This window comes from Lampris incognitus, chromosome 5, assembly GCF_029633865.1.
Source record: "Lampris incognitus isolate fLamInc1 chromosome 5, fLamInc1.hap2, whole genome shotgun sequence".
Lineage (NCBI taxonomy): Eukaryota > Metazoa > Chordata > Actinopteri > Lampriformes > Lampridae > Lampris > Lampris incognitus.
In genome coordinates, this window is record NC_079215.1 from 29,889,914 (window position 1) to 29,901,492 (window position 11,579).

The 11,579-nt window shown below is 42.9% G+C and overlaps 1 protein-coding gene across 1 annotated transcript; it reads left to right on the forward strand.

The window, feature by feature from the left end:
* The first annotated feature begins 4 nt into the window (after window positions 1-4).
* Window positions 5-8,477, forward strand: trmo (tRNA methyltransferase O). Its single transcript, XM_056280757.1, has 6 exons — window positions 5-117; window positions 206-369; window positions 3,016-3,190; window positions 4,652-4,809; window positions 5,057-5,695; window positions 6,948-8,477. Exons 1-6 carry the CDS (start codon window positions 29-31, stop codon window positions 7,196-7,198), a joined length of 1,476 nt encoding a protein of 491 aa, XP_056136732.1. The 5' UTR covers window positions 5-28; the 3' UTR covers window positions 7,199-8,477.
* Window positions 8,478-11,579: the final 3,102 nt, after the last annotated feature.

Below are 11,579 nucleotides of genomic sequence, written 5' to 3' on the forward strand. Positions count from 1 at the left end.
GGCATCGATTAAAAAGACTGGTGGCAAGATGTCCCCCCGGTGTGGCTGTTGTGTCGAACGTGTAAATAAACTGAACCAGCAAGTGTCTGTGATGCGAAAAGAGATCAAGAACCTCAGGTTTGTTTTACAGACGATGTGTAACCAGAGGTAGTGCATATATCGAGAGAATGACTTTACAGATTTTGTCTTGCCTTTTTTTTTTTAGGCAGATGTTGGACAATGGCGTTAGATCACATCGCAAACACGTGGCTGCCCTCCAGTCTGTTGTGATGAAGATGGGACGGAGTGAAATCGAAAGCAAGCCGCAACCGCCAACACGGCCTCCACCGCTACAGACTGAACGATCGGTACAGATCGCCATGGAACAAGGTGACGATCTTAAGTAAACTCAACAGATATACATACATAAGTAAATAAATACATTTCGTCCGAGTTGGAGTGTCATCATCTAGAAAAAAACAAAAATAATCTAGATTTCAGTGGCGGAATTCCTCAAGCCTTATTTCCTTGCCTGAATAGAAAATGACTTTTTGACAAGAGACCACAGAAATGTTAAGTGATCTTCTCTAAATAGGAAAGCAACATTTACCTGAACGGAAGTTAATGGGTATGTGATACAAATTGCCAACAGTATAACACTTTTCTCCATGTCAGCCTCAAACAAAAATGTAGCCTATTCTATGATTATGGGCCGGAACTACTACAATTGACTAATGCCACACAAACTATGATGATGTTTATCTTTGATACTGAAGTGATTATTAATTAATTATTTCCTAAGAACTAGCAGGGAAAACAGCTTTTGAGCTGTGAGAGGGTGGCGAACGGTCGAATATTCACTTACTTTAATCCTGCAGATTGACAGTGGCGGTCTCCGACCCACCACCACATTGAAGCAGTGATCTTTTGCACCATCTTCCCACAGACTGGTTCGTCCTATATGTGACTTATTAACACTAGTTTAAAATTATTTGTTCAAAAAATAAACAATAATGACTTAAGATGAGATGAAATGTAAGATATGCATTTTTATTCTCGTGAAATTCCTCATAAATTCTTTTCGATTCAAAATGGACGAGGTTCCAAACACTCTCTTTATGCGAGCTTAATATCCAAGCTGACAATGTTCCCACCGACACAGCGGCCGGGGAAGGGGAGGAATCCTATATCAAACAGGCCCTGGTTAAGTGTGGTTATCTTAACTGGGCATTTCTCAAAGCCAGGAAGATGCCCAAACAGTGCACCGGCTGATCGAAGAGAGAAGGAAAACAGCTGCCTAAGCGTAAACCAGTGGTGATTCTGTATGTGGTGGGAGTATCGGAACAGTTGAGACGCTTATTTTCCAAAGACTGCATCTCCGTTGCTTTCAAACCCCAAAACATGCTGCACCAAAAATGGATCCACCCCAAGGATCGGATCCCCAGCACAAAAAGAGCAATAAAGTGTACGCTGTGAAGTGATGGGAGGATTTCCGTGACTAGTACATCTGGGAAACCAAATAGACGCTGGCCAAGAGGATGGCACAACACAGAAGAGCTCATTTGAATCAGGTTTATTGGCCATGTGTGTTTGCACATACATGGAATTTGACTCTGGTTTTGTGGCTCTCTCAGTGTACGTAACATAGAATAACAACACTACAACACAACAATCTTCAGATATATACACAAGGATTGACTTATACAGGCGAAATAAGAGGTGATAAAGTGCAATGGTGCAGAGACTGTATCAGAGATGCTGAAATAGATGTTAGCAGGTTGCTTGCATACATGCCTGATGACATGACAGAATGTACCAGTATATGTACAATGTACCGTACAGTATATACATAATGGTTGGCTTTATTTGACAGTGTTAAGCATTCATTTGAATGACAGCTCACAGAAAGAAACTTTTTTTTATGTCTGGTTGTTTTGTTAACAGAGATTCTGTTAACAAGTCAGGCCAGGACTCTGCAGTCTACACCCATCTACAGGCCAGTGGCCACTCTTTCAAGGATGAGGATGTGCACATCATTGATAGGGAGGAACGCTGGTTTGAACGGGGAGTCAAAGAGGCCTATGTGAAGGGGGAACGACCATCCCTGAACTGGGGGGGGGGCTAAGAGTACATCTGCCGCCATCTTAAAATGCCGTAATTGCAAACATTCCCCAATCCTCTGTGAATGGTACACATGGCCATTGAAACTCTAGTTAATGGTCACGCCTATTTGCATATGAAACTGATTGTTGGTTTCGGTCATTATGCAACTGTATTGTTTATAAGGGTGCAGTCAGTTTATCATTGTGAAGTTATCTGTGTTTCCTGTTTTATTTTGAAGGCTCACCGGTCTTGCCATTTCTGTTCCTGCCTCTGCCTTGCGCACCTGTTCCCCATTCCCTGACTGGCTCCCCAGCAGTTATATGCGCACCTGTTCCCCATTCCCTAACTGGTTCCCTAGCCGTTATATGTGCAGCTGTTCCTCATTCCCTGATTTGCTCCCGAGGAGTTGTATTCCCCCTGGTTACACCGTTTCTTTGGTGGATTGTTGTATGTTAGCCAGGTACTTCATGCCTTGTCCTTGAGTCTTCCTTGCTGTTTGTATCTTGTCTGTTGTTTTGGACTTTTGACCCCCTGCCTGCCTCTTTATTTGTTGTAAGTTTGATTCCTTCAGTTCTACCATTAACTCATTGTTCTAACCCTACTGTCTGCATCTAACTGCTGTCTGCGTTTGAGTCCTCAGTTCCTGCTCCCGGTGTGACACAGTTGAGACTGAAAAGGTCACTTGGATGAGTGATGAAACATTTCTCTCAATAAATATTATGTCCCGATGAACTGATTCAAATTTATTTGATTCCAAATATTGGTGTAACTCAAAATTTAAATCCATGTGCTCCTTAACTGCCCTCTTGAATGCGGGCAGATGTTGATTGGTGGAGATAGGTTCTTGTCTGGTTTTAGATTACCTACTTTCCTTTGCTGGCAGGGAGGTGAAAGTTCTGCATAAATCATCTTGTGAATTGTCTGACATTACAGGAAGCATCCAGACCGTTCCCATTGGTTACATAGATTCCTGTTTCTCAGCGAAGAATGGGACGCCCAGACAGCCAACCATATGTCGCCCCTCAAGAGCAATGCTGCGCATCAGGCAGAGTGTGTTCAGTAACCCAGAGCATGCTCTGGTGGGCCTTGAACACTACTCTCATATCTGGTAGGTAACGTATGTCTGTTATGTGTTCACTGGGGGCGGGGTTGTCCCTAGGTGTGTGTGTGTGTGTGTGTGTGTGTATGAGCCCTGTGATGGACTGGTGGGCTGTCCAGGGTGTCTCCCCTGCCTGCTGCCCAGTGACTACTGGGATAGGCTCCAGCATCCCTGAGCAGGAGAAGCGGTTTGGATAGTTGATGGATAGTATACTTTACTCAGCCAGGGAATGAGGAGCGTGTTTATCAAATTAACTGAAATGGCAGTTTTCTAAGGAGTTTGTTTGCAACCTCTGCTATTCACTATTTGTTTTAGGAATGTAAGGATTTACAAAGGACAACATGGGGACAATTTGCTTTAGACAGATGTGTAATGCTTTGTGAAAGTTTTTTTTTTTCCTGTTTATTTTTCAAGGTTTTTCTGGTGACTCCATGCTGCCTAAGTTTAGACCGTAATTGGATGAATGTCAGCGATCGGTTGAGTCCACTCAGCGATTGGTTGTTGGAAAAAAAAATTATTTTGCTAATTTTATGGTCTGCCGCCTCTAGAATTCAACTCGGTAAATAATTAACCTGTAAATCTTAATTCAAAGCGTGCATCAGTGTGAACTGGCAAGTGGCGTTGAACCATATGCATGTTCCTGTTGCACTGATTTACGATGAGTCTTTCACAAAACAAGGCTGTGACTAAATGACAATTAAACCGACTTAATAGGTTGCTGTCCGAGCGATTGGTGCTGAAAAGCAACGTCGGCTCATAAATCATATTTACGAACTAGACCAAGAACTGTATGTGCAGTTGTGCACCCTTATCTGATAGCATAATTATGTTATCCCCACCTGTTTGTTCATTTGGAGGTGTCCTTTTCTGACACTTTTTTTTTCTTTTTTCCAAATCGTGTTAACCGTTCAGCCTGTCTTTACAGTTTATTGCTTGGCAAAGATCTCAAGGGGATTTATTTTGTTTAATTGAAGAGGAGTAGCCTATAGGCTGTAATGTTCGTTAGATTTTCACATTAATGTTCGTGCAAATTGGTAGTGTTGGAATCTTTTGCCAGCACTACTCGTTTGCAAAGACGGCAAACTAGTTCATCTAGGTTGCACCAGGTTTAAAGCCAAAATAATCCCAAATAGGGGATTTTGTATTTTTCGCAACAAGCTCTTCTGTGATTGCATTTATTGAAAATGGCAAGGGGGTATTGGCAATCACCGATTGTTGGGATGATGGTGGCCGATGCAAAAATGTTGACATATTTCCCAACCCTATTTTTGACGTTGGTCAAAATAGCCAAAAAAAATGTTGTATTGGCAGTAAATTTATTTTGTAAAACTGGTTATTTCACCACCTTCCCTTCTCAAAAATAGATGTTTCAATTGTGAATAAGCAAACTAGTGGCAGTAGCTCCTATTACTTTTTCAACCTTCAGGAGTCGCACATTGTACATCATTAGTTAAATTTTTGTTGTTACAGGGTGATCTTTCTTTTTCATAAAAATGGACACCTGAGTTACAAAGCCAAGGTGAAACCTCCTCGTCTGAATGGTCAAAGAGTTGGTGTGTACTCTACACGCAGCCCCCACAGACCTAATGCTTTGGGTCTTACTCTCGCTAAACTGGATAAAATTGAAGGTAAGTGTCAAAAGAGTGGCTACGATGTGCTACTTTTGTTTGTATCATGCTTGATAGTTGTATGCAGAGTTCTAGAAATTGCTTTAAGCTCAGACTTCTCAGTTTATAAACTTGCCAAACTGCCTTTGGTACACTCTTGGTCTTCCTTGTAATTAAATGTACAGTATGTCAAATTTGGAGCTGGCTTCTGCTCTTGGTATTTCGCTCTGTGGAAAAATCACATTTTATGGTTTTTGTTTTTAAACAGGTGATACAATACATTTGTCAGACATTGACATGATAACTGGCACACCAGTCATGGACATCAAACCCTACATCCCTGAGTATGACTCCCCCCAAAGTAGAGTGGGCATGCATTTAGGGCCTTATGAATCTGACCAGTGTGAGGTAGCTGCTGCATCACTTGATGAGGTCTCAAATGTGCTTCAGCTTCCTAAAGACTCAGAAAGTCCAGCCCATGCTCAGTTGAACTTAGATTTTCAAAGAATGGACAGCGGTAGCAATGATGACCCAACAAATCTCTTCTGTAGAGATGAATCCAAAACTGATCTGTCAAGCACAGATGCGGCATTGTGTTCAACACTTCCCAGTGTAGATACTCCTCCTTTGCTGCAAGATCTCCATACTGTGCTGGAGGAAGCTAAGACCTTTGTGACACAAAGTGACCTTTTCCAGCTGAGCCCAGAGGAGGAAGGCGAGACGTCAAGCGCATCTGATCCCAAGTTACCAGAGTCAATGGAGGACAGTCCTGGGCCTTGCTATGGGGAGGAAGCCTACAGCATAATTGCTAAATGGGTCAGGGAGCCCCCTGTTGCCAATCTGGAGGTGCGCTTCACCCCCCATGCTAAAATGGAATTGGAGAGGTTCTTGCCCCAACACACCTCAGGTAAGGTAAATGGCCTACCCAGTGGTCTTGGTGAAGCACCTCCTCTGTATTCAAATAATACATCAGTTGTGTTTTCTGAGTGCTTACATCAGAGGGTATATTTGGTAATGTTCACTGTACATCTATGATGAACATAAGAGAATCTAAGCCCCCTTCGTGAAGGAATGTATATTTTTATTCACTGCTCAGTAGCCAAACACTACACAATGCTGAGACACTGGTTTTTGACCAGACAGTCCAGTTTTCAAATGATTTCTCCAGGTCCAGTCAGAGGTCAACCAGATGTCTAAATGTCCAGTATTTATTTATTTTTTTATCCAAAACCAACCACAATGCATATGCTACTCAAAGCAAAGAATTGTTTATTTTCACAGAAGCAAGGAGTGAATTATAGGTTGATTAACGCACAGATTACTATACGTAATTTCTCTGATCAAGGATGGTAATCGGAAGAAACGCCATCACATTATGAAATGCGTATATGTGTTCAAGCATATTATGGCAGAAATTTGATGCATTGTTTACTCTGGAATTATTTCATTTTCTAAAAGTGGTGGTTGTTAGTAATTGGCTTTGGTTCTAGTTTTTAGATGTCTCTAGAAATTCTTAGTAAATGAAATTGCTGTAATTGTGAGCTGAGAAATTGACGCATGGATAACGCGTGCATAAACAGGCGCTCCATCCAACCTCCCCTCCCGACTTGAGTGCACGCACACCTTCAAAGTAAAAGTACACTCTCCAGGGCATCTGTCATAAGTCTCACATTATAAGGAACAGTTATGTTCCATGATTCCCACATGGCTGGATAAAATATAGTCGACATTAGGCTAACCCTGTGATGGACTGGCAGCCTGTCCAGGGTGTCTTCCCTGCCTGCCCCCCAATGACTGCTGGGATAGACTTCAGCATACCTGCGACCCTGAGAGCAGGCTAAGCGGTTTGAATAATGGATGGATGTTCCATGACCGGTGTGTCAAAAACACAGCAGATATGCAGTTTTGGACTAAAATCATTATTCAGTGTTGTTGTAGGTCTAAGAAAACAGATTTTGTAGTATTGGAGAAATATTTAAAGTGGGCCTTTAAGCATTATAATTTTGTCTTTTGGAATCCATTAGAATCTTACTGTAATTTTTGGAATGTTTGCACATTTTTTCCACAAGGGAGTGCTATTGTACCAGAGGCTCATGAGAAAAAACTCCCAGGATGGAAAAGGGCAATGTTACTAATAGATGAGCTTTTTTGTTTTATAGGACCTCCAGGAAGTGACGAACCCAGGTTCAAGTTTCTGCGTAGCCTAGAGGAGGCTGTGGCAGCAATCAGAGGGGTGCTGTCTGCAGATCCTCGATCAGTGTACAGAAGAACACGCTGCAGAGAGAGGCTCCTCTTCTTTACTCTGGACACCGCTGACATCACCTGCTGGTTTGGACAAGGCTTTGCTGAAGTACTGCAGGTCCAACCCATAGGACACAACTTGAGAACCCCAAGAACTGAAAACGATTAGGGAGATTCTCACTCGCCTTCTGGTTGAAAAAAGAAATGGAGCCTCTCAGGTGGTAATAATGGATTACATTTATATAGCGCTTAATCTCAATACCCAAAGCGCTTCACAGTGAAGGGGGGAACTCGCCGCAACCACCACCCTAATGTGTAGCACTGCATGGCAGTCATTTTGCACCACAACGCTCAACACGCATCAGATTGAGGTGGAGAGAGAGGAATCATTGAGCGAGTTATATGGGGGGGGGGGGGGTGACGATGAGGTAGCCAGATGGGGAAAGCCAGGTTGGAAATTTTGTCAGGACACCGGGGAACCCCCTACTCTTTGCAATAAGTGCCATGAGATCTTTAATGGTGCTGCACAATCAAGCGTGATGTTGGCGTGTGCAATTGTATAACTGCAAAAAGCTGTGATTTAATAATGTGCGTGTGTGAACGTCTGCATATCTACACCCATAATTAAGAGATGACCAGTCTGTTTAGGCAGTGAAGCGTGTGCAGTCTACGGTCACATGGCTATCGAGTGTGCTGTGTGCAGACCAGAAAGAAGAAATAATGGATACCAATGACAATGAGCAGAATAACGAACTGTTGGCAAAAAAACACCTGTTATATGGTGATATTTTGGATTCAAGCTCAGCAATACTGAGCAGAGGTACTGTGTAAGACATGTAAAATGACAAATGTATAAATTTATGTTGCAACATTGTCCACAATAATTGCAATATGACTTTCACCAAATCGTGCAGCACTAATCTTTGATGACCTAACGTCTCATCTGAAGGACAGATGACTGCTCCTAACTTACACATTTGTCTTGTTTGCAACTGTATATTTGACTAGTGATCTGTTTTTTTTTTAAAGTCATCTAGACACATGGAAGATGATTAAGTTTTATGACAAGATTGTGTAGCATGCCTTTTTCTTTAGGTTTTTGGTTGAGTATGCAAAAAAAAAACCCATCAGGTTCGTTTTCTAAAGCATGTTTACTTATCAAGAAGGTCAAAACCTATGGAAATGTGTTCCAAGTCAGACATGCATGTAAGGGTTAATACTCTGGTCTGCCCCTGACCAAGGCAATGGAAAGAACTGGAGTTGGTCCCTGGGTGCTGCAGCTGCCTACTGCTCCTATACAATAGGATGGGTTAAATAGAGAGAACATATTTGTCGTAAGAATACAGTGACAAAATAAAGTGGCTTTCACAAATATACAATGACCTGTCTTGTACATGCTTGTTTTGTTAAAGGTATGCTCTACAGTTTCTATGCTAGTAGCTGCCATGTTCATATCACACTAAAGTCTTTGTTACCTCAAGTCTCTGTGCTTTGTCTTTAAAAAAAAATCTTTGTAATTGTCTTGACCCTGTATCCAGAGTGACAAACTAATGATCAGTCCTACTTGCACCAACTGCAAGTGGGAATTCTCTAGACTAGAGCCTCAAGGTGGTTTGTGTGTGTGTGACAGGGGACAGAGGTGGCATTCACAAACTGATTTGAAGCAAATACTGGCAAACAAAAGGGAAGACCTGAACAACCGGGTTCATTCCATGTGAACCAATTAATTTTCATCAAACTATATTTAATGCTGATCCTAGTTTGGGCTGTTAACTTCCAGGTCTGAGGAGCTGACAAGATCCTGACGCTTTGGTAAGCCTTGTGGAGCAAGATCGGCCCCTCATGCAGGTCCTCTACTCAGAAAACGTGTTGCAGATTGCCAGCAATAACTTCTCACCTGGTGTGGGCACTAAATGGAACAGCACCGCATGGATCAAGGCCATGGGTGGAAGAAGGATGGGGAAAGGTTACTTTGGCACTATAAAAGTTACTTTAGAATTCAGAAAATTTAAAAGGAAATGTTGGATTATTTCAAACGGCAATTCAAAATGCTTGCAATTTTTAATAGACATTTCTGAACTCGCTATGAGTCGAGGTAATTTTTGGTAATTTGCAATAAGTCATTGCAAATCGGGAATATGGTGGAAATGGTTAGAAAATAAGATGGGCAGCATGATCCAGAAAGGGCCGGTGTGGGTGCAGGTGTTTGTTCCAACCAAGCAGTTACACACCTGATTCTATTAAAGTAGCAGGTCCTTAGCAATAGTCCTTGCTAAGGACCTTGATTTGTAGATTCGGGTGTCCAGCCGCTTCGTTGGAACCAAGACCTGCACCCACACCGACCCTTTCTGGGTCAAGTTGCCCATCCCTGAGAAAAGGAAGACTACATAAAATTGCTCAAGCGATCCCAGTCAGCCAGAACAGAGATGTATCTTGCCGTGACAAGAACTGACGGGATTTTCAAGGACCCGCATGAGGTAAAGTTTGTAGGGAGAAAACTCGGGAGATGTACGATCGATCATGATAACTACAAGTGGGATGGTCATCATTGATTGTATCTCAAAGCGTCAGAGATGGAGCCCTTAAGATTAGTGAATTTGAAGGTTATAGCTGTGCAGGGGCGTAACGAATCAGCACTGGGCCCTAATGCAAGATGGTCAAAGCGGGCCCTATAGTAATAGGTTGGATCACCACAACGCGCACCTCTAAACACAGATGAAAACAATGGTGACAGCGCACCAACACGTATATAAAACACTGCTCATTGACAAGTCAAATAAATAATAAGTTCTACTTACATCATAGGCGAACTCTCCTGGCTTTTTGCTGTGTGTAGTCCTCAATTAAACCACGAAGATCCAGCTGGCGGCTACGAACATTCTCAATTGAGAGGGTGGCGAGTCCAGACAAACGGGCCTGTCCCCTTGAACTCCTCAGATAAGACTTGATGAGTTTCAGTTAGGAAAATGATTGTTCTGCAGTTGCAACAGTCACTGGACGTGTTAAGAAAAGTAGCAAAACTGTACAGACTTCCCCGAAGCTTGCAGCGATACAGTTGTTGTCCACGATCAACATATTGGCTAGTTGTTGGATCGTTTCGACGTTTGAGACATTTTCTCTTAAACAAGCACGGAATGACACGAGTTACGTTGGAAATGCTGAAATGATGTCATTTTTGTAAATATCACACAACTTACTTGCTTGCTCAAAAAGTTAATCTGTTGCAGTGCACAGTGTTTTAGACTGTACAACTTTGAACGTATCTGCTGTTGTCCTCAAACCCGTGAATCGCTGTCTCAGCTGAGAGATCACAATGTCGAGAGGCACTGAACACAGCCACGTGAAACTAGGACTCTGCGTCTGCTAAACGTTTGTCTTGACAAAAGTTAATCAAAACGACCTTTCACTGTCCTCCGTCGAGTATCGAGTATTTAATCTAAAAAAAATAGGGGGGGGGGGTATTCTAAACTTTTAATGAAGGCGATTTCTCAATCCCTTACACTCTCCCCTGCTTTTAGAGATGTCTCCGGACATCTAGAACTAAACAAGTCAACTGTCCAGCTGTAATGTCACGGTCAGTGTTTGTCAATGTCAGAGTCTCTCATGTCCTTTGTTCATTCAAGTCTTCCGCTTTGCGTCTAGTATGTCCACAGGTCAACGTTACATTTGCTCCTAGTCTCCATGGGTGGTAGGTGGGCTGCCCTAACTGTTCGTATGTAAACATCCCTCTGGGTCTTACTTCCCGGGCAGACCTTCTCAAGGGTTTCTTTTGTCCATGACAGTCTTGTTCCTGCTCGACTGGCAAATCATTTACTGGCAGGAGGAGGTTACGGTGAAGCACACGGGGGGTCCCGTCCCCGGTCTCTGCTTGAACTCTATACACAGGACCATCTCCCAGCCTTTCAACCACGCGTTGGACCTTTTCCTCCCAATACGCACGAAGTTTGTGTAACCAGGTTAAAATTAATGTTTTTATTTTATTTTGTTTGAGTATGAAATATCACCAAATCCTGTCTGTGTGCTGTTATTTGTGTTTACTACATTTTATTTTATGTCATTATTTACTTTTATGTGTTTTACAACGACCGTCATATACGTGTACTGTCGCTTTAAGAGAGAGGTCTTATGGGTACACGGAAGACGGAACGCGGGAGAGGCCATTTTTGTTTTGTGGGAGGAGTCTCAAGCAGCAATCGAGCCGAGCCACACGTGTTTCTTACGGTGGGGCAGTTTTGCTGGTTGAGGAGAACGTAACCTTGAGTATCCCTGTAAGAAGATACTGCAAGCTGTGGGATAAAATACTTGTTTATCCTTTCTTACATCGGAGTCCCGTGGACGGTTTCTCCTTCCAACGCACACGAGTGGAGTCCGGGCAGTGGTTGAACTTCGACCCCCACGTCCGTAAGAAACACCGCTCCCGCTGGAGGACTGGACGGTTGTCGAAGGGTTTGAATCCAAAATAAATGGCAAGGTGGGCCAAATAGAGTCCTGTGTGTCCCCGCTCCTTCCTTGATCATGATGATGATGATGAGAGACTGAGCCCCCCCCCC

Bases quoted from the DNA above. Each gene is read 5' to 3' on its own strand.
- trmo (XM_056280757.1), top strand. From the start codon at position 29: ATGTCCCCCCGGTGTGGCTGTTGTGTCGAACGTGTAAATAAACTGAAC. The intron at 3,191-4,651 runs GTAGGTAACGTA...TTGTTGTTACAG, and splicing joins GAACACTACTCTCATATCTG to GGTGATCTTTCTTTTTCATA. The intron at 5,696-6,947 runs GTAAGGTAAATG...TTTGTTTTATAG, and splicing joins CTTGCCCCAACACACCTCAG to GACCTCCAGGAAGTGACGAA.